The 23,283-nt window shown below is 40.3% G+C and overlaps 2 protein-coding genes across 4 annotated transcripts in view; one reads left to right on the top strand and one right to left on the bottom strand.

The window, feature by feature from the left end:
* Positions 1–15,180, bottom strand: part of ATRIP (ATR interacting protein) — a 42,712-nt gene extending 27,532 nt beyond the window's left edge. For 2 of the 3 annotated variants that reach the window (XM_070738615.1, XM_070738613.1), the window contains exons 1-8: positions 14,692–15,180; positions 10,113–10,532; positions 9,294–9,382; positions 7,276–7,446; positions 5,734–5,846; positions 5,211–5,368; positions 3,533–3,604; positions 1,222–1,351 (exon numbers count right to left, since the gene is read on the bottom strand). In XM_070738615.1, the coding sequence (XP_070594716.1) occupies positions 1,222–1,351; positions 3,533–3,604; positions 5,211–5,368; positions 5,734–5,846; positions 7,276–7,446; positions 9,294–9,382; positions 10,113–10,515 (1,136 nt within the window). In that variant the 5' untranslated portion in view covers positions 10,516–10,532; positions 14,692–15,180. Of the gene's footprint in view, positions 1–1,221; positions 1,352–3,532; positions 3,605–5,210; positions 5,369–5,733; positions 5,847–7,275; positions 7,447–9,293; positions 9,383–10,112; positions 10,533–10,828; positions 10,921–14,691 lie in introns of all 3 variants that reach the window. The other variant, XM_070738614.1, reaches the window with a different exon arrangement.
* Positions 15,181–18,510: 3,330 nt separating this feature from the next.
* On the top strand, positions 18,511–19,934 carry LOC139158475 (protein BTG1-like). The gene is made up of 2 exons (XM_070735787.1): positions 18,511–18,877; positions 19,279–19,934. Exons 1-2 carry the CDS (start codon positions 18,760–18,762, stop codon positions 19,629–19,631), a joined length of 471 nt encoding a protein of 156 aa, XP_070591888.1. The 5' UTR covers positions 18,511–18,759; the 3' UTR covers positions 19,632–19,934.
* The last annotated feature ends 3,349 nt before the right edge of the window (positions 19,935–23,283 follow it).

Raw genomic sequence — 23,283 nt, 5'->3', positions numbered from 1 at the left:
CCGGACTTCCGTTGCCAGCGAAGCACTCGTTTTTGTGATGCTGGGATTCCCCTGTAGCATCGCAAAAACACATAAGTCCGGAGGTGGGATTTTCCATGGAGAGGAACCTCAGGGGAATCCCAGCAGCGGAAAAATGGGCGCTTCGGCTTGCAAAAGGGTTGAATTTGGGCTTGCACGCATTAATCGCTTTTCCATTGATTCCTATGGGAAACATTGTTTCGTCTTACAAACTTTTCACCTTAAGAACCTCATCCCAGAACCAATTAAGTTTGTAAGACAAGGTATCACTGTACACAGTGTATCACAGTGGTTCACAGAGTCAGCATATTGCCCCCAACAATCTGGCTCCTCATTTTACCCACCTCAGAAGGATGGAAGGCTGAGTCAACTTTGAGCCTGGTGAGATGCGATCTGCCAAACTAAAGGCAGCCGGCAATCAGTAGAAGTAGCCTGCAGAATTCTTAACCACTGTACCACTGCCATAGAGAAATGGCTGTAAATTAGTCTCCACATAAGCATTATGGTTGTCGCTGCTTATTTAGAGGGAATTACCAATGCCCAATGACGGATATGGCAGAAGAAGAATGTAGAGAGAAAGAGAATATGTGTCTTTAATTGTAAAATATGTTAAGGATACAATTGTATCTTCCATTAGCATTAACTAGAAAGGATTAGGATTTCTTATAATTCACCTGGACCAGGAGGTCTGGTAAATATGCTATGGTTAGCATCAATAGGGCAAAGATATAAAATACATTAAATGTTATGCCACTAGTGGCACACTTTAATCAAAGAGAGGTAAAAAATGTAGCCTAGAGGTGGAGCTCTTGCCTCACAATCAGGAGGTTGTGAGTTTGATCCTGGGTAAAAGCAGATGTAGGGTCTCCTGCTTGGGCAGGGAGGTTGTCTAGATGACCTAATTTAATCTGTTAAATGAATGGATATTTTTCCAAAAAACCCCAAAATCCCTTACTTTGAGTAATTAAATCCCTCAACTTCTGTACTTGACTTCTATACTGGAATAAAATTCCACCGAAGGGGAAAAAAAGTTTAATATTCTCAGTAGACCAAGATCAGGCTTTCTTCCTAGATTCACCCAATCAAGTTATATCTAAAAACAACTGTCTTCATCTGATAAAACGCTGTCCCAAAATATCCCCCCATCTTTTTCGGCAATCTGATTTCTTCCTGTTTCAGAAAAGGTGAAAATGTCAAACTTACACACTGAATGAAGCAGACTGCATAGCAGATCCAGACCAAGCTTCAGCGTTACTACTTAGAAGGTTGCAGATTCCTAACGATGATCCTGGAACAAGCGGCTGCTTCATCAGGGCATTTAATAAAAGGGAACCTAAAATAGAGAAAACCAAGGCTGAAGGCACATACACTGAAGTGTGTGCTATAGTGTGTTAAACAGCTGAAACAATTATTCTTTGCTTAATTTTAGCTAGGTGCATTGTTACCTTAAATAACGCAAAACCATTGCTGCTACATCTCATTAAAGAAATCCTGATTAAAATCCTGACTTCGAGTAATAAGTGAACATAATCATTACATATTTAACAGCTTTATATAAATTCTTATAGCAAAATATTGCCTTCTTCCCTACTATGTAATGTTAATGTCTTTTCTTCTTTTGTATTTGCTTACTTGGTACATTTTACAGTGATGCTCACTGCTGTGGGTGGTCCATTACCAGCCCAGTCAGTCACAGATTCTGAGGAGGATGAATCGGGTCCATCTTAGTACCCTAGGCCAGTGTTCTTGATAGCTGAGTCAGAGAGTGAGAGTGAGGGAGAATTGGAACCTGAAAAACCAGGGGAACCACCAGAGACTGTAGAAACCCCAATTATGGTAATGTCTGACTCAGAGGAGGGGGACATTGGGAACCGGGAGACCCTATTAGATGTCAGGGTCAGAACATCACGAAGCAGACAGGAATATCTTTATGGGAAAAGGTCTAGATAAGATGAGTCTATGGAACAAATATCTCTAGGAAACAGTTGACCATACTCAGACAGTATATAAGTGAGAATTTATTGGTAAAGAGGCGTGGAGATTCAGCATTTGTAATGGTGTAGGTCCTAGATCTGGGGTTCCAGAAATGTTTTGCTGGCAAACTGCTATTATTCCTTTAAATTCTCGTGCAAAGATGCAACTGTCTGAGGAAAACCTGAAGATTCGTGAGTGTGTGCTTAAAAAGACATTAGAGCACTGAAGAATGTCCAAATTGGATTTGGCACCTGGCTGCAGCCATTCGTTATCTATTACCCAATTTGACCGGGAACGCTGCCAACATAAACTGAAATCCCGACATTGTTTTGTACAAATCATCCTTAAATATAGTTTTGTTTTTGGTTTGAATTTTCTGCAAGTGGGTACTTCTTTGTTCTGATCCGAGAAGGCCCAAGAAGAACACTCACTATCCCTTATGAGTGAAAAATACCATATAATTTAAAATGGTGGCATATGGTTTGGTGCGCGTGTGAAAATAAATACATTTAGCTTGCATGCAGAAGAGAATGCAGTGCTTATGAAAAAAAAGCAGGCTCAGATACTGTCCAAACCTATTTTCTGGAAGTTAGGTGAAATGTTTACAAGGTGAGGAGTAAATAATCCTAGACTTACCCTTACCTTACGCAGGGGTCCACAAACTTGGCAACTTTTAAGACTTGTGGACTTTAACTCCCAAAATTCTCCAACCAGCTATTCTGGCTGGAGAATTCTGGGAGTTGAAGTCCACAAGACTTAAAGTTGCCAAATTTGAAGCCCTCTGCCTTACAGATTGTAAGCAAGAGTATTATATTGAGGGGAAAAAAGATTACTTAAGTTTAATAACCATTTTGGGGGAAATGCTGCAATTATAGCAGCAATACTGAATCTAATCAGAGTCATTTTGTTCTAACTGAAATTTTAAAGTTATTAACAAAACAAAAAACTTTTTTCCCCATTTCTAGTTTTACCATTTCTAATTTCATCCTTCAGAAAATTGATTAGGGATTAGTCAGCCAGATATTTATTAACCAACCCTAATGGATGATTATGCCAAAATCTTTATTCCTAAAACCTACATATATGGTAACTAGGAAAACCTTGAATAACTTAGTTCAAAATATACATCAACAAAAATATGTTAATATAATCAGAACAGCTAATGCCCATATTAATCTAAAACTGTGAACATGTAAAGTTAAAGTGATTTGATTTTTCTTATTTTTTATATACACTTTAATTTATAACTCAAGGTGGCAAGCAGAATCATTCTAGGAAAGAAGGCATTCATCATCAAGAATATGAAAGTATTTTTATAGGCCTCCATTTCCAATGACTTTGCAAATAGTCTATTTCCATGACAGAACATAAAATCAGATTTTCAGATCCACCCCAACTGTTTTTAATATATTTGACCAAACACCCTCTCCTCCCTACCCCATATAGTTGAAATTAATATTAAAACAGCCCATGATTTTCATTCATACAGGTTTCCAATTCTAATAAATAAATAATCACAAGATCTTTTAGTTGAATTTACCTGGTCTCTGAGGACAGCTGGAACTTGTTTCTTGCTTCACGGGCTCAGTTTTAAGGACAGTTTTTCTGCTGTCTGGATAGAAAAATCCAATAAACAAAATAGTATCTGTTTTTAGCCTATTCTATGTTGCCCAATGCAATGCCTTGCAATCAGCTTTTGGGATTGACAACTGATACAGGCTTGAAATGCATTTTCATCTTCAGAAAATAAACAGGTCAAAACACTGCTACCACTACATTTCAGAACCATATAATGACCGCAGTTAAGTGAATTCAGTTGTATATTCACTTCAGGCAATAAAGGAATTCTAGAAGCTATCATCAGAGATCTTTTTAGAGAAAGACCAGTATCTGCTTCACAACTTCCCTTAATGCCTTTACAGACTAAGCTTGACTCTATTCACTGAAGTCCAGAAAAAATGCTATTTTCCTAAATAGGGCACAGTTATATACAGTAAAATACTGATTTCATGGATCAACTAGGGAAAGAATATCTGCTATTCCTAACTGTCCATTAAATCAGAGGGTACATCTGTTTTGCCAAAGGTCCAGCAGTGGCCAGGTGCTAGAGAATTGATTCTTTGAGGACCCAGAGACAATAAATACACCAGTAAGGAGATTTCAAGCTTTATTCTTTAACTGTAGTAGGCAATCTACCGAACAAAATATTCTCCCTTCAATTGCCCATGTCAAGCAGCAGAGTTATCCCCAACCCTGGGTGCCCATGCTGAGCACTCAAATCTGTGCAGAGACTCAAGAGAGTTTTAATGGATTTTTTGAATTAAAATCTAGCTCCAAGGTTCTGTGACCCCACTTTCATGGTCATGAGAAGAGCAAGACGTAAATTTGACTCAGTATGTGTGGGTGTGTGCATAACTCAAGGATGGGAATGTTTGTAAACTTTCCAGATGAGGAAAGCTTTGCAGCTGTATAAAGATTTCCCTCGTCCTTTTCCATTACTATTACTATTATTATTATTATTATTATTATTAGTATTATTATTATTATTATTATCATTATTCAGCAAGCAAGAATGAAGAACAAGCAAGTTCACTTAGAATGGACTCTAAACTTTTAGAATGTTCTTAATCTGCAAGATAAATCAAAATATGGCACTAAATTCTTTCAAATACAATGGCCTTTTCCATTGCTACAATATAATCCACAATGGTGTTGTTACACAAATTATATAACTGTATAATGACATCATTGCACAATTAACTAATGCAGGAAATTTTGTTTCCTGCGTTAGGGCTACCAAGCTCTACACAGGGCTAGCAAGCTCTACACAGATGAGTAAGAACAAAGGAGCAAGAACTATATAGATTTCAGTGAGATATTGCTAATGGCAGCCTTGGGTAAATACAGAATGTTGGAATTTCCCTATATGTAGGAGGAATTTCCCAACTGCATCAGTTAGTCATGGTGAATTCTCTTGGAATGATTTGTAAAAGTTATTCTTTGATTCTTCCTCAGGCTAAATTGTTATTTATAAATTATTAACTTGATCATTTCTCTTGGTGGTTTATGTTCTCTCTCTCTTCCCCCCCCCTTCTTCCCTCCCTCCTCCCTCCAATTTCTTTCTCAACCTTTTTACAATCCCCCACAGAGATGTGATAAATTAAGATTTACTGCTCCACCCTCACCAGCAAATAAAAATTCACCAAATATCCACCTACCATTATTTTGCTGGGGAGCTTGGACATGGGATTGGGTCCTGGAGCAAGATGGTATTGGTACTATCTGAGACCCAAAAGACTCTTCTGTGGGGTAACTTTTTTTTTCAATATGCGTGCGTCTTTCAATTTTCACAGGGTTAGAGGGGCTTTTCTTAGGACTAAAAAATAAAAAGTCTGAATGTCATTTTGAAACTTAAAAGATCTTTTCTCCCAAAAATATAGTTAAATATTTATAGTGAATTATATTTCCCAATGAAAGAATCTGAACAATAATTTTAGCATTCACATTGGAGCAAATAAAAGGCAATCTCTTCATATTGGGACATCCTCCAAACATAAGAGCAACCAGGGCAAATTCTAAAAATAAATTCTGAGACATTTATTCTATGTGTTCAATTATAGTGTCTGCTTTATAGTTTGTAAAAGAACTGTTCTGCAATTCATTATTTTCAGTTATAAATGGGAAGTAAGGAAATTCTTCAGCAACCAAACTCCCTGAAACAAATTCCATTTTATCTTGTACCTGGTATAGGAAACAGGAGTCACTGGTTTAATCTTTTCACAATTCAAAATCTTTGTTCTGAGCTCATTCATTTCAGCATCTCTGAACTGTAGTTCTGATTGCAATGACTGTAACTAAAAGAGCAAAGAATTAGACATTTCAAATTCCAATGAGCACAAAAAACAATATACAACTACGAAACAAACCTGCAAAACTTTCCTTGCTTTCACTTATACTTTTGCTCCCTAGTTACACAAAAATCAATACTAACAGCTTTTTCATAAAAACAGTGAAAAAATATGTTATGCCATTCTGAGAAAGTGCTAGTATTCCCAGGTTAAATGCTACACAGTATTTACAAGCATAATAAAAATCTTGTCTCTTAAAAGCATGAATATTTTGCGCTTTCCGCACACATGCACAAAAAAGAGAGACAACAGAAGCAATTATTATAGCAATTTAGCTAAAAATATTGTGGAAATTATTCATTTTCAACCTAACGTGCAGTGTGCTTGTACAATTATCTTGTTTAAAATTTCAACAGGAACAAGGATGCTTGAAATAAAATGTACCAAAAGCTTCACAAGGATGATAAGACATTTGGCTTATTTTTTTATATTTCCACGTGTAGAAGGTTCTTTTAAAAAATCTTTCCTTACCATTAAAATCCCATAACTTTTAAAGTGTGTGTGTGTGTATGTGAAGGAAAAGGAGGTTGTGTGAATATATTACTTAGCTATGAAAAAACAAACCCAAACAAATACACATAATCAGCCTGCATTCCTGTGACTGCTGGAAGTCTCCCAGAGCACTGTTGACTTTATGGCATTTCCCTCTAGGGGGTCTGAAACTGAACAACAGTGCTGACATCAGAGAAGCAAAACTGACTTTTGAAATCCCTCTTGCAGGGTTTTGGAATGACATTAACGTCAGCAAAGCCGAAAGGAGCTAGTTTGGAATGGATGAGAGGCTGGATCCAAATTCCTTCTAGACATATGATAAGGCTTCCACTTTGGCTGGTATTCAATGCCAGGCCCTAGTGCTTCAGCAGAATAATTTCCTTCCCCTGGTTTCAACTGAAGGGTTGCTTTGAATGAATAAATAAATGAATGAATGAATAAATAAATAAATATCAGCCAGCATGGAAACAAGACACCAAACAGTTCATCACTTGCAAACTTTTTTCCCCAATGTGCTCTTGAGTTACTCTTGACTCCTGGCAACTGTCTGTGGATTTCTTGGCAAGATTTTAAAAGTGGTTTACCCTTGCTTTCTTCTTAGGGAGGAGTGAAGGTGACTGGCTAAAGGCCACCATTCAGGATCACAATAATTCTGACCTAATGTTTTTTATTCACTACATTGGTTTTTATCTCTCCTTTTACAACATTGGAAAAAAACAGTTTGCATGCCACTGCTCATCAGCAAATTGGCCGGTGAGATTATTTTGGCTGATTATTTTCAACAAGCATCTATGATTAAAAGGAAAAAAGACGTTTCAACGAAGGACTTCTTAGATCTCAGAAGTTTTAATGCAGTTTGTATTGGTCATTCGTTGAATAGTACCTTTCTGGAGAATTCCTTTTCTTTTTCATTTAAATACTGAGCCTTTTCTCTTTCTAGTAATAGGTATGATTTCCGCTGATCCTCCACAGCAGATTCCATCTGCTGCATCGAATCCCGCAAAATTTTTATTTCTCCATTTTTAATAAGTATTTCATCCTGCATTTCCTTCAACTGCAAATTCACAATAATTTACAAATTATTTGCAAATGAAATGTTAATTTTTATTCAAAATCCTAATAGAAAAATAACTTAATTATAAACTTAATAATTTTTCTTGCAATAGTAACTTAGACATTAGCTCTGATTAATGTATTATTATATATTATTACTTTCTGACAGAGATATTATCCAGATAGCTTCAATATTTCATATCAATTCAGATAAAATTTGGATATGCAACCAATTTCATTATATACATGATGTACAATGACAATGAAGGCTATACATATTTGCAAATAATTATAAAAGATTGAGATTAATTCAAGAAATGCAATTATGACTTCTTTAGGCATAAGAATAAAATTAAAAAAACAATAGTTTTAATTATCAATGTTTAGTCAAATAACAGCATTAACGATTATTCGTTCTAAAATTTCTCCTTTTTTTTCAAACATATCAAAGTTATGCTACTTTATTTCATAGATGGCAACCAGCTTTTTTCAATTATAAAGCTATAACTCTAGACAATAGCACTGAAATTCCTTGGAGCTCTGCTATCCAAATATTAACCAGACCCAATCATAGTTAATTTTCAAGCCCAGAAAGTTGGTAAATGTTGCCAATTATTGAGGCATAAAATCTGGTCTTAATTTCTTCCTTATATTAATAATATTTGTCCTAATAAATTTACTTCCATTTGAATTATTATTATTTTGGACAAAACAAATCAATAAGGATTTTAAAAATCTATTTTACATCGCAGATATATGCCGTATTTTTTGCTCCATAAGACCATAAGACACATCTAGCTTTTGGAGAGGAAAATGAGAAAACAAAAAAACTGCCTCCCAGCTCTGCTTCGTTGCACCCACTGGTCAGCTGAGTTTCAGCTAGGTCCTGGCCTCTCATAGTCTCATCAATCAGCGAGCTGGCTGAAAGAAACGGGGCTATTGCTACCTCCTCTATTTGCTGCCTCTGCCGGGGAACGCTGGATGGAGCCTTTGCCAGCATTCCCCGGTAATTGCCACTCCCCATCAATCTGGCCTCCCAGAATACTGCAAATCAGCTGTTCCAGGTGACAGGGGTCGTCGCCACCTATCACCCTCATTTGATGCTGCTCGCCATCACCACCTATCGGCAGTTGGATCGGCCTCCTGGAATATCACCAATCATCTGTTCCAGGTGCCGGGGATTGCAGCTGCCTGTTGCCAAGAGATTGGTGGCAAAGCCGATCCCCACCACTTGGAAGAGCTGATCAGTGGTATTCCGGGAGGCCGATCCAACCACCAATGGGCAGCTGTTCACCACTGCCTGTCACTGCCACTGCACCAACCCTCTCCTCTCCACCATGGCCAGGTCTGTGATGCAATATTCACTCCATAAGACCCACTGACAGTTCCACCAACTTTTTTCTTTGGCGGGGGGGGGGGTGTTGTCTAATAATGCAAAAAAACCAACAACCAACCAGCAATACAGTTGTACATACCATCAAAATTATTTGCATTGTATGAGTATGTGGGCTCTCTGCTGTTCATTAAATCAATACGTTTTAAATTACTCATAATTTACATGTTTGAATATTTTTAAACACATCCACATCCACAATTTTCTTACCTAATTGTCCTTTCCTAACTATGCAATCTTTTTTAAATTATGCATGCTTCAGTTTCTTCTACGTCTAGGTTACAATTCTATATACAAGTAGCTCAAGAGTAAGTGCCACTTAACACTATAAAGCTTTCTTCTGAATAACTTGTACATTACATGGTCAAGAACACAGAGAAGCTGCATTAAAAACTTCAGGACTAAAACTTAATCCCTGGTTACATTCCAAAAAGCATGAACGAATTTCATCTCACCTTTTTCATGGCCTCCTTGTATTGTTCTTCAAGTGTTTCAAGTTTAAACCTTTCTTTAAGTTTCATTTCTTCTACTGGTATGTTATTTTCTGTAGATAGAAATTAATCTAGTAATGTGATTTTAGTAAAGGGCTAGATAAATTTTTAGTCCATTTTTTACTTTTGTTTCTTAAGGGTGGGAAAAGGAATGGAAAACCTACAAACTACTTTGAAGCTGAATCTTTAAAAAAAATTCTCCCAAATCCCCAAAAGTGCTATTTTAGGCCCAATTTCAGATGTTTTTTCAGGAGAGTTAAAATCAGGGACCTAAAAACAGTTTGTTTCTCAAGAACCTCCTATTCCCATCCCATCCTTTATAATTATGCCTCCTTATCAATATTTAGTTTTTTTATTTAAAACCTTTAAGCTGAAGACAAATAGGCAAAAGCAGAAATTATACGTTTTGCCATGGTTATATCTTCTTGCTAGGAAAATGACAATTTTACTAGCAAGAAGATAATTTTAATAGCAAGTGTAATTCCATACTATCTTGTTATCCGGACAAGATTTTTTTAACTACTTTACTAACAGAAGATTGATAAGTGACAGGTCAGTCCTGTATTTATTCATGCAGTACAATAAAAACATTGCTCTTTCATACAGCATTATTTTTTATTATACTACCCAACATGGATATGTAGGGGAGAAGGAAAAGAGAAATGACTAAATTAATTTACTAGAAGATAAAAGTGAATTTGTTGCAATTTCTTTCTATAAATCTACATATTTGATTCATATCAATCCACTTCTTACTGATTTCTGCATTCATTGTGTACATACCAAATGGTTTCGTCTCAGTCATTAGAGTAATATTCCATTGATCGGGTGTTTTGAGCTGATTGACGCTATTTGGAAAAACGGACAACTGAGCATTTTGCTCCGTTTTCAATAAATTTGTTTCTGAAGAAACATCTGGTGTCAATGCCTGGGAAGCAATAATGTCTATCTCCTTTAAATCATCTACTGTAAAATCATCATTATCCCCAAATGGATCTTCCGTTTCTTTACGTTTGGATGAAACAATACTTTTGTAACGCTTGTTTGGTGGGAAGCCTTCACCATGACTTCCAATATTATTATGGCACATGGATCTCTGGAGAGGTGAAGCAATTTTTGTCTGGTCAACATCATATAATATGGAACTGTTTCTCTTCTTATTTCCAAAGAAGTTATTCACTGACATTTTGTATTTACATAGGCCTGGCAAATAGTCAGAAAGAAAAGTAGTTAGGAATTCAACCAAATGTTAATAATAAAGAAACATAAGAGATCAGCAGAGCAACATAAACGAATTATATTAGGGTCTCATTCACCTATTTCCTAGGATCTGATTACTTGAAAACCAAATGCATACATATTTAACGCATGCATCAAAGAAAAACTTCAGGAAGTTTACTGGACGACCCAAATATTTGGCCAACCCATAAAAACAATGGAAGAAAAAAAATCAAATTTAAATATAATTATATCCAGGCAACAATGCTATACATATTTACCTGGAAATAAATCCAACTAAATTCAGGAGACCTTATTTTGGAACAGATAGGCACAGGATTGCACTTTAGGCCATTTGAATTCTAGATAAAAGCTGTAAAAATTGATTACATAAACTTCTTAGTACAGCAGTTCCTAAAATAAAAAGTTTGGATTTAATCATGCATATTAGAATAGAATTCTTTATTGGCCAAGTGTGATTGGACACACAAGGAATTTGTCTTTGGTGCATATGCTCTCAGTGTATATAAAAGCAATCAGGAAACAATCAATATTAATATAAATCATAAGGATACAAGCAACAAGTTACAGTCATACAGTCATAAGTGGGAGGAGATGGGTAATAGGAATGATGAGAAAAATTAATACTAATAGTAATGCAGCCTTCATGAATAGTTTGACAGTGGTGAGGGTATTATTTATTTAGCAGGGTGATGACATTCGGGGGAGGGGGGATTGTTCTTGTGTCTTGGTGTGCAGGGCTGCCGATAGGGTGGTACTACTGGGAGTGGTGTACTGGGCCCGGCCATGAGGGGGGCCCGGTTTTGCCCGCCGTCGCACATGCGCAGTACCGGCCCTCTCTTGCCGGCTGCCTGCCTCACCAACGAAAAAGGCGGGTCCTCTGGCCCTCGCGAGGCAAGACTCGAAGCCCCCACGGAGCCTTTGGCAGCACGGTCCTCCAGTCCCAGAGTAAAGCGTGCGGCGAAGGTTGGAGCCCCTTCGGGGTGACGGTTGCAACTTGCGTTTGTGTTAAATTTTGTTTCTTTCCTAAGCAGCCTTCTGTGTAAAAAAATCCATTTGGGAACGAGTCGTTCCCAAATGGATTTTTTTACACAGAAGGCTGCTTAGGAAAGAAACAAAATTTAACACAAGCGCAAGTTGTAGGCTTCGCACGCGTGCGCCAGCGTCCCCCAAAAGCCCCCCACGCGCACCCTTTTCCAAGGGCGCGCACGAAGCCACGGCCGCCCCCTCCCCCCGCGCCTCTAGCCCCCTCGCGCCCCCGTGGCTACTCGCTGCTGCCCTCGCCCGCCCGTCCGCTCCGCCTCTCTTCCCTGCAGGCATTCTCACAGCGGGGGCCACCGCGCTCTCTCCATCTCCCTGCTAGCCTGCCCGGAGCATTCAAAGTAAGAGCGAAGGTTTTTCTTACTTTGAATTTTCCGGGTTGGGCTGGCAGCAGGGGGGTGGAGAGAGCGCGCGTCAGCCCACGCACCCGACATTCCAGGCGCCGTCCCCTGACCCCGGTTTCTTGGATTCCTGGTGGCGGCGACCGAGCCCTGACCAGCGGGCTCCCGACCGAGTCCTGCCGTGGGAACGAAGCGAGTGGGGTGCTCCCCGCCCGGCTGCGGCTCTTGTAACTCGGCCCGGGATGGGTGTGACTCTACGGGCTGCCCTTGTCGGGGAAAGGGAGGGGAGGGGAAGAGAGGGCCGGGAGGACACAGAAGGGAAGGAAGGAAAAATAGGGAGGGAAGGAAGGGAAAGACGGAGGGGAAGGAAGGGGAAGAGGGAGGAGAAGGAAACAGGAAGAAGAGATAGGTTGGTTGGAATGAAGGAAGAAGGGAAAGAAGGAGAAAGGGGAAGGGAAGGAAGGAAAGGAAAAGAGGGAGGGGGGAAAGGAAGGAAGGAGAGATAGGTTGATTGTAATTGAAAATTACTTTCGCCAGCCTCCGGAGAACGAGAGAGAGAGTGAGAGCAATGACAGAACAAGATAGAGAGAAAGTGAGAGAGAGAGAGAGAGAGAGAGAAATAGGGGGAGAGAAAGAGATAGCAAGAGAAAGAGAATGAGAGAGAGAAAGAGTGTGAGAGAAAGCAAGAGAGAGAGAGAAAGAAAACAAGAGAGGGAAAGTGAGAAAAAGAGAGAGAGAGAAAGAGGGGGAGAGATAGAGAAAGAGAGAGAAAGAAAAGAGAGAGAGATGAGAGAGGAAGGAAGAGGGAGAGAGAGGGAGAAAGCAAGATAGAGAAAGAGAGAGAGAAAGAAAGTAAGAGATGAGAGAGGAAGGAAGATAGAGAGAGGAAGAAAGCAAGATAGAGAAAGAGAGAGAGAGAGAGAGAGAAAGAGAGAGAGAGAGAGATGAGAGAGGAAGGAAGAGAGTCAGAGAGAGGAAGAAAGCAAGATAGAGAAAGAGAGAGAGGGGAAGAAAGAGAGAGAGAGAAATGAGAGAGGAAGGAAGAGAGTGAGAGAGGAAGAAAGCAAGATAAAGAAAGAAAGAGATGAGAGAGGAAGGAAGAGAGTGAGAGAAAGAGAAAGAAAGCAAGAGAGAGAAAGAGAAAGAAAGAAAGAAAGAGATGAGAGAGGAAGAAAGAGAGAGAGAGAAGAGTGGAAGGAAGAGAGAGAAATGATAGAAAAAAGGGGAGAAAAAAAGAGAAATGAGAAAATGATTGAGGCAGAGAATGACAGAAAAGAGAGAGAAACAGAGAGAGAAGTGGTTCTTGATTTAAAGCATATGGTAAAAGCACTTAAATAATAACAGAGAAAAAAACCCAGCCCTCACCTGTTTTTATTAATAGTTTTGCTGGTTGTTTTAGTTTTAATAGTAACGGATTTTGGGTTTTTTTAATTATTATTGACAAAATTGAACAGGTCCAAAGACGGGCTACAAGAATGGTGGAAGGTCTTAAGCATAAAATGTATCAGGAAAGACTTCATGAACTCAATCTGTATAGTCTGGAGGACAGAAGGAAAAGGGGGGACATGATCGAAACATTTAAATATGTTAAAGGGTTAAATAAGGTCCAGGAGAGAAGTGTTTTTAATAGGAAAGTGAACACAAGGACAAGGGGACACAATCTGAAGTTAGTTGGGGGAAAGATCAAAAGCAACCTGAGAAAACATTATTTCACTGAAATAGTAGTAGATGCTTGGAACAAACTTCCAGCAGACGTGGTTGGTAAATTCACAGTAACTGAATTTAAACATACCTGGGATAAACATATATCCATCCTAAGATAAAATACAGGAAATAGTATAAGGGCAGACTAGATGGACCATGAGGTCTTTTTCTGCCATCAATCTTCTATGTTTCTATTAATTTCTTTTAATAAAAAAGAAGGGATTGATTGATTGACTGACTGACTTATTTATTTATTTGCCGCCCAGTCCCAAGTTTTTCCTTATATCCAGATTGCATTTCTTCTTGGTGAGGTTCCGCCCATTGCTTCTTGTACAGGTGGCATGGAGAATAAATAGATGCCATCTGCTCTGTGGCAGCCCTTTAAGGATTGGGAAACTACTATTATATTCCCCCTCAGTTTTCTATTTATTGAGCTAAACATACTCATTCGCTAAGCCCTTGTTCATAGGATTTAGCCTCTAGGCCAGGGGTGTCAAACTCAGTTTCATTGAGGGCCACATCAGGGCTGTGTTTGACCTCAGAGGGCCGGGGGAGGGCTTGTCCAGGGTGTGTGGCCATGGTGGGCATGGCACGGGATTTGGGGGGCAGTAGTTTTAAAATGGCCGGGGGGGGGGGCGACACTTAGGCTGTATGGGGCCCCAAAATTCCTGATGGTGGCCCTGTTGGTGTGCATTGCTCTATAGCAGTGTTTCCCAACCTTGGCAACTTGAAGATATCTGGACTTCTACTCCCAGAATTCCCCAGCCAGCATTTGCTGGCTGAGGAATTCTGGGAGTTGAAGTCCAAATATCTTCAAGTTGCCAAGGTTGGGAAACACTGCTCTATAGCAACGTTTTGAGGGCAGGAGTTGAAACAATTTATGTCCAGGATGCGAGGAGTCAGTAAATATTTTAACGGCCCTCTTTTTGGCTCGTGCACTCAATCCTAGGCTCAATGCCAATCCTAGCCTTTCTGTTTCTCAAATTATATGTTGGCTTTAGCTTTCCAGTTATCAAAACTTAACAATCTTAACTCACCTTGTCATATTTCTTCTTCTATCTTCCGTTTACATGAATAGTCCTTCAGATCCTTGAAGGTTTTGTCTATGGAAAAGCCACCCTAATTTACAACAAAATATATCTACAAGTTACAGAGTCCGGGCTCTTCAGCCAGACTGAATGATAAAATAGACACACCGCCGCGAATCCACCAATAGTTATTGTTGCGTTTATCAACACGGACATCTAATTTTTTTTTTACTTCGTAACTTCCAGGATCTAGCGTGCATATTCGCTTTTCCTTTATGGCAGAGAAACGAGATCAGGTGGAAGCGGCTCGAGGAGAAAAGAGGGTTTATCTCCTCCGCCGTCGAAAGGCATTAAAAGCTGGAAGCAAGCGGGAATTCCCTCCGGCGCCTCAGAGCAGACGCGCCAAGCATCACGCCCCCGACCCCGGCGCTGCGACAGCTTCCGGTTCTCCTGCAATGCCGCATCCTCTCCGCCCGCGTCCTTCCGCCTTGTGTCTCCTCCTCAGCCGTTCCGCAATACTGTATGGTCTTAGCAACTTTAAGACTTGTGGACTTCAACTCCCAGAATTCTTCAGTCAGCAAAGCCGGTTGGTTCCTCAGCAAAGCAAAGCTGGCTAAGGAATTCTGGGAGTTGAAGTACCACAAGTCTTAAAGTTGCCAAGGTTGGAGACCTTCAGAAAGCCAGGCAGCCAAACTCCATCTAACAGCGCTGCGAGGGAGGGGGGAAAGGGGGGAGGCATACCTTCCTAGCGTTTTCCCGAACACGGCTATATCGGCCATGCCCCCAAGCCCCCTTCCCGCCCATAATCTTTTAGCTACTTTATCACCATTGACGGCCCCGGCGTCCTATGGGCTTCTCGGGAAAAGTAACGTAAAGCGCCATGCCACAGAAATACGGCAACAGCGTCAAAATATAAAATTAAGAAGGAGAGAAAAAGGGGAAAGTTGGGCTTAGGCAGGGTTAGGCAAAGTTGGCTCTTCTATTATATGTGGACTTCAACTCCCAGAATTCCTGAGCTAGCATGATTGGCTCAGGAATTCTGGGAATTGAAGTCCATAAGTCATAAAAGCCAACTTCGCCTACCTCTGGGCTAGAGTGTTTGGGGGTTTTTTTTGCTATGTGTGGGATTATTTCCGAACAGGCTTGTCTTCCTTATTATTTATGATTTACTTCATCACTTTCAAGCTAGGGCCTTGTTTCATATCTCAAACATTTACCATGAACTGGAAAGGGTGAAAAATAAACAAAGGAGAGAAGCAACTCTCCTTTGCAAAGAACTGCCCTCACTCTTGGATTACTCATATCCAATGACCTAAGTGTAACAACATTGCCAAAAAAGCACCTGTTAATCTACTCTTGCGTAGCTGCTTCCCTGGCAACACTGCACTGCTAACCAGAGCATACAAAACATTTGTTAGACCAATTCTAGAATACAGCTCACCAGTCTGGAACCCATATTGCATATCAGACATTAATAGAATCAATATTGTCCAGAAATATTCCACAAGAAGAGTCCTTCACTCCACTCGGAACAGAATACTACCTTATTCCACCAGACTTGAAATACAGTACTGCAATTAGGCAATTTACAACTACAGTGGTACCTCTACCTAAGAAGGCCTCCACTTAAGAAGTTTTCTAGATAAGAACCATATGTACAAGATTTTTTTCCTCTTCTTATGAACCATTTTCTACTTAAGAACCCGAGCCCGGAAAAAATTCCCACGAAATTTGAGAGCGGCATGAAGGTCCAGCCAGTTTCCTGCCATTCCCGCTTTAATCCCGGCTATCTCGGGCTTTTCTGGGCTGCCAGAGGAGCCTTTTGGTGGTGCTTAAGGAGGCTTTGGCAGTCCAGAGGAAACAAAGCATTTTCCTTTCTCTGGGCGCTTGGAGAGGGAATAAACCACTTCACTGTGGTGACTCCCTTGCGCTGCCTCCCATACACCCAATGCGAGGCTGCCTCCCAGGGCGTTTGGGCGTGGAAAGGCAAAACGGGGCACTTCGCCCCGGCCAGATCAACTCGGCTTCTGCCAAACCAGGGAGTCACCACAATGAAGGAAAGGTACCAGCTACAAAGCGAGCGAGCGAGAGGAGAGGGGAGCCCTTCAGCATGGGAAGGAAAGGAAGCAGGTAGCAGCAGCCGCCGCCTTTCAGTCAAAGAAGCGGAACGTTCCCCCCTCTTGCCCGCCTGGGTTTCTCTCTCTGGCGCAGCGTATGGGAGGCAGCCTGGCACCAAGTGTATGGGAGGTGCGTGCTCCTCCTTGCCCCCTAGAGTTCCTCTTTTTTAAAAAAAATCTTAAAGTTTTGGATTTTTTTGATTCCCCTGACCTAACCTTCTTCCTTCGGCAGCGACTGTCCTCCTCCTCTTTTTCTCCTCTTCCTCCTCCCACCCAAATTCTGAGCTTTTATTTCTTTTCTAATGGGTTTGCATGCATTATTTGCTTTTACATTGATTCTTATGGGAAAAAATTGCTTCTGCTTACAAACCTTTCTACTTAAGAACCTGGTTATGGAACTAATTAAGTTCTTAAGTAGAGATACTACTGCACGTCGCCTCCAATCTGATCTAACTGTAGTTCATAAAATCATACACCAAAATGTTCTTCCTATTAATGACTTCACCTTCAACCGCAGCAATATACGAGCATGTAATAGATTCAAACTAAATGCAAACCGCTCTAAACTTGACTGCAGAAAATATGACTTCAGCAACAGTGATCAATGCCTGGAATGCACTAACTGATTGTGGTTTCTTCCCCAAATCCCAAAAACCTTAACCTTACATGGTCTACAGTTGACCTCTCCCTGTTTCTAAGAGGTAAGTGCACCATTGTGCCTACGTCCCTGTCCTATCATTATTTTTTACTTATTTTTATACAAACTACTATCCTATACATGTTTGACAAATAAATAAATAAAGGAGAAATTTCCCAAGAGAACAATTAGTCCGTGAAACAGCTTGCCTGTAGAAGTTGTGAATGTGCCAAGGCTGGAAGTTTTTAAGATGTTGGATAACCATTTATCTGAAGTAGTGTAGGGTTTCCTGCCTAAGCAGGGGGTTGGACTAGAAGACTTCCAAGGTCCCTTCCAACTCTGTTATTATTATTATTATTATTATTAATAAAGTAGAGAAGCAACTTAGAACTAAGGAGAAATTTCCTGAGAGAACAATTAATCCGAGGAACAGCTTTTCCCTCCAGAAGTTATGAATGCTCCAACACTTCGAGGTTTTCATGATGATGTTGGGTAACCATTTGTCTCAAGTGGTGTAAGGGCTTCCTGCCTAAGCATGGGGGGTTGAACTTATTTATTTTATATATTTATTTAGTCAAAACAAGATAACAGGTATTGGTATAAACATAAAAGCAAAGTAGATAAAGGAAAATTTGGACAATAGGACAGTAACTCTGTTGTTATTATTATTAATAGAATTCCGGGTTGCTTGACTGGCGAGAATGCAACGCAATACTCCCCCCACCCCCGCCTCCTCCGCTCAGCGGATTGTAAATATTTCCGTCTCGGAACTCTCTCACTTTCCGCGCGGAGGAAAGAGCCCGTCCGCTTGTTCCCAACACCTCCCTTCCCGCGCTGACGCAGCGCACAGACAATCAGCGGGTCCCTCGAGCCCCGCCCCCTTCTAACTTTCTGCGCGGGGAGAACTGGAGATAGCGGCTTCCTTTGGCACGGCGCGGCCAATCACTAGGCGGCGTGTCATTTCTCACCCAATCGCGAGCGGTGCTTTGGCGTCCGCCGGACGGAACCCCAGTTTCTGTGATGTAGCCGCTTGCCTTCGCCTTTCATTGGTTAAGGCTGGTCACGCCCTCCCCCCCCCCGCGTGTGTGGAGGCGGAGGGGACGGCCGCTCGTCGTCTGTGTCTCCCGATCTGTTTACTCCTCGCGCTCGGCTCCCAGCAGCAGCGGCGGCTGAGTGGGTGGCGGCGGCGGCGGCTGCAGCAGCTGAGCCGGCGGCGCCGATCGGCAGCTGGGTCACCCCTCCCTTCCCCCCGCAACATCTGCCGCCTTCGCCCTTCCGACGCAAGAGAGAGCGAGCGACAGTTGCCCCCCCTCGGGGAGAGCCATGAAGACGGAGATTTCCACGGCCGCGGGCTTCATCACCCGCCTCATCAGGACCCCCGGCGGCATCGGCGACGAGGAGCTGCGTTGCTTCAGCGAGTCCCTCCAGGAGGCACTCCGAGGTGAGGCGGCGGCGAGAGGCGCCAGTCCCCCCCCCCTCCTTTCCGTCTCTTGCCTCAGTGCCGCCGCCGGGACGAGAGACACGGAGCCCTTCAGCCACTGGCACCGTTGTGCTGAGCCCCAGAAGGACGTCCGTCCGTCCCCAAATCCTCCTATCGTTGGCGGGACACCCCTCGGCGTCGGACATAGCCAAACGGCTTTTTCCGATCGACGGGATCAGTTCTTCCAACCCTCCGTCCAATCCCTGGCTGCGGTCCCCTGGCGGAGGCGGTGTGTGTGTGGGAGGGGGGAGAGATGATGATCTGGTTCGGTTGATCCCGGAGCGCCCCAGGGCAGGCTGTTCTAAGGCTGTAAGTAACGCTTCTCCCCCTTTTTCCCTCTCCCCCTTTGTTCCTCTTTGCAGATCATTATAAGCACCACTGGTTCCCCTTGATGCCCTCCAAAGGCTCTGGGTATCGCTGCATTAGGATCAATCACAAGATGGACCCCTTGATAGGCAAGGCAGCAGGCATGATTGGACTAAGCCACCAGAGACTCTTCCAGCTCCTGCCCAGCGAACTCACTCTCTGGATAGACCCGTTTGAAGTGTCCTATCGTATAGGAGAAGATGGGTCTATCTGCGTCCTCTACGAAGGCCCTAAACCAGCCATGAAGAATGCCAAAGCTCTGGAGAGCAGAAGCAGCTGTAAAGAGGAGTGGAGAATTGGCAGAGCCAGCCCTTCCAAGAACTACAACATGATGACAGTTTCCAGTTAAAAAAAAAAAAACACATTCCCTGTACAATGATGTATGTATGTATCCCACTTTGATAATGATGTTAGATGATGTAATTGATATGTTGATTTTCACCCCATAGTCATTAAAGTTGTAGTACTACTGCCAAACTCTTTGTTTTGTGGCCAAGGGCTAATGTATAAAGAAAAAAACCCACAGTTCTTTTACATGTTTTCTGGATTGTATACTGTAAATGAAATTGTACAGTCAATGCAATTGTTTTACAGATTTATATTTTGGAAAAAAATCCTTGGCTATTTGTAATAAAAAAAGAAATTAATTTCATTTATTTTTTATTTTTATAATGCCTTTTACTTTACAATAGCATACCTACATCATCATTGCACTTCTTGAGCAATAACATGGGGGTGGACATAAGAAAGAAGAAAGAGAGGGGTGTGTGGTTGGGCATTATACACTTTAATAAAAGGGATTTTTAAAACTTAAACAAGAATTTGGCTGCACAAACTATTGTATTTGGGGTTGTAAATATTGCACTGCAAAACAAGTATACCATGATTAAATATCCAGAATACTTTTTAAAATTCCCCCAAAGTTATCAAGCATGGAATTTGAATATTGTAGAAATTTGCTGAATGGTTTATTCTTGCCACTTTGGTCAAAAATCTATTAAATATTTTAATGTTTTAATATATCCTATATATATTAAATTTAACAATTATTCAAGCTTTGAAAATATAATTGTGAATGCTTTCTTGGGATTAAATTGTCTAAGTTTGTTCCTTCCAAACCTGATTACACTCAGCAGCTTATATAAATGGCATTTCATGTCAATTAAAAATATTCTCAAAAGCAGTTGTGATTTCAGTTAAAATAGGTCAATTTGATAGCACATTTTAATTCAGTATTTAAATCTATTTACCTATTCTGATTGTGATATTTAAAAATGTTTGCTACCAATCTACTCAAAATTAAATTTAAAAATAATTTCACATTCAGTGTTTTAAGAATCCCAAAAGCTATTTTTAAAAAGCTCTCTTAAGGCCTATGTCATGCCAAGTAGAGTTTGGTTTTGTATTGAATGAATACGGGCATTGTAAGTTGTAAAACTCTAAGCTATCTTAATATGTCACATTACCAAGGCAAAAGGTGCAGTTAAGGAACAAGTCTGGGCAGATTCAAAGTGACATGTAGAATGAATTGAAAGAGTGGAATCTAAATTATTTTATAATTCAGTAAATACAAACTCTGTTTAAAATGGAGATCTCTAATAAAAAACAGTTTAATAAACTGCAAAACATTTTAAAATATATAATGAATATATTAAAATCATTTAAATTTAAAGATATATTGAAATCCACCACCATTACCACCCCAATTCAATTGTGACCAGTTCTCAGAGACTGCCTGGACACGTCTCTGCAGTTTGCTTTGTGATTTGTTTTCAGAACGTGGTGTGCTATTTTCACCTTCCTAGAACTGAGAGAAAGCCCAAGGTCACCCAGTTGGCTTTGTTTGCAGCCAATTATCTTCAAACCACCACACCAAACTGGTTCTCATTGAGGTTATTGTCTGCCTTTTGAAAACAGCTGTTTAATTTACAGGGAATGAGCTTGTTTCTTTTTTTCTTTTGGCTAGTGCCAGTCAGTAGTAGTTTGTATTCCAAAACCTGGTAAATTCATAAAACTTAAGAAAGTTGAGTTTTTGAATGCCACTGAGTCAGCATCAATATCATCACAAAGTAGGACCTCTAAAGGGACACCCATGATTGCTGTAAATGAATATTATCAACCTACTTTATACGTATACATCAAGCAAAGACCCTATTTTCATAAATGAAAATATATTCCCCCGAATTCTGTGGTAGAAACCCAGAACAACATAAAATCCCAGAATTAAAACTCCAGAGAAAGGAATATATATATATATTGCTTTTCTGTAATGTAAACCAGTTGGGTGGAGATAAATCTAAATGGTCAGCATTATATATTTGTAGTTGGAAGAATTTTTTTTCCCTTTCCTCTTCCTTCCCTCCCACCCTGCAATGACTATATTGTCCCAGGACGTTAAGTTTTCAGGACATGTACTAGCTACTAAAAATATTTAAACTATTCACAAAGATTTTTGGAAGATAAAAAATTATTATATCAAGAACATTGGTTTGAATGTATTGGTATTCGTTCATAGTATGCCAGTAACATGCATGCCAAAATATTCCAAATACATCATTGAACTACTGAAAACTAGCTTGCCAAGGGGCTAGCAGTATTATTGTGCTTGCCACGGGGGGGGGGGGGGGGGGGATAATGTCAAACTGGAAAATCCAAGTTAGCATTTTCTTAGCAATCTACTGGGGTGGGGGTGGAAGAATGGCTTTATTTCTCTCTTGCCAATTAGCTTGGTTTTCCTGCTAGCAATGGAGGACACTTGGAACAGTTCATATAATGGAATGCAGCTCCTAGTCACTCATAAGCTATCAGATGTGATGTTTAATATAAGTGTAAAGAGATTTTTATATGTCAATCATATATACATATATACTAGGGCTTTTTAGTTTTGATTATTATTATTTTCCTAATAAGTCATAAAGGCTATTTTTACTTTGTTTCTAACATGTAATTTCTGAGCCACAGTTTATTTTTATTCATACTAATACATAATTCTTTATATTTCAAACTCTATTTGATCCCTTGGATATGTAATACCAGACTGGAAATTAACTGTCCCGTGGCTTGTTTGATGACATATGTCTCAGTAGCCCCTGCTGACCTATGACATTACTTTTCAACAAACTTGGCTGTAGAAATGAATGTTACCTATTTCATGGTGCAAAAAATATTCTGTCACTATAATTTCACATGCAACTGCACTAAATTATTTTTGGTTATTTGGAAACAGATTTAAATAATGCATTATTACTAAAATGTAATTTAGAAATGTCATTTATTCAATAAGAAGCACATACCACATTAAGTCTATTCATCATCATGCTTACTGTATACCTGGTGCATATAAAATGATGAACACTGTGAAAAAGGAAATGCTACTGTATACTGGAGCCCAAAGTCTTCTAAATATGTTGCTTGGGGGTCTAACTTCCCTCTTTTGTTTGTCTTGCTCCACCTGCCCCAGATGTCAGAGTAAGCAAGAAAAGAAACACAAAGGGCTATATTATGTAGGGTAAAATATACATTTTAAATAGATTATTTTTACTGTAATAGGCCTTTTCAAAATATGAGAAAAAGAAGAAACTTCTACACATAATAGGCAGTGAGCCAGTGATGCAATGTTAAGTCCAATGGAGAAAAAAAGGTGTACCTGGAAGCAAAATGGCCAGACTATCTTTGGGCCTGCCTCCTGCCACATAGCTCCCAACGACTGGTAAGGGCCCACAAGGTTGGCCTTCTCCATATCCCGTCATTCAGTGTCCATTGGCGGGACTGCAGGGGAGGGCCTTCTCTTGATGTTATATTGTTTTCATGTACGCTGCCCAGAATCCAAAAAGAGTTAGGCAGCCTATAAGTACAAATAATCAACTAAATAAATACATGTTTTCATTTAAAAAAGCATGCATGATTATTTTGTATCCTTCCACATCAGATATACCTAGGTGTACTTGAATGATAACTAGCTAATAACAATATAAACATTATTTATATCAAAGCTATAATTA

Source organism: Erythrolamprus reginae, chromosome 2, assembly GCF_031021105.1.
Source record: "Erythrolamprus reginae isolate rEryReg1 chromosome 2, rEryReg1.hap1, whole genome shotgun sequence".
NCBI lineage: Eukaryota > Metazoa > Chordata > Lepidosauria > Squamata > Dipsadidae > Erythrolamprus > Erythrolamprus reginae.
The sequence above is the reverse complement of the archived record's forward strand: the minus strand, read 5'-3'. Positions and strand labels throughout refer to the sequence as shown.

What these genes read in the sequence shown, in the direction of transcription:
- LOC139158475 (XM_070735787.1), top strand. Translation starts at nt 18,760, where the DNA reads ATGAAGACGGAGATTTCCACGGCCGCGGGCTTCATCACCCGCCTCATC. An exon ending in CCTCCAGGAGGCACTCCGAG is followed by an intron (nt 18,878 to 19,278) that starts GTGAGGCGGCGG and finishes TCCTCTTTGCAG; the next exon opens with ATCATTATAAGCACCACTGG.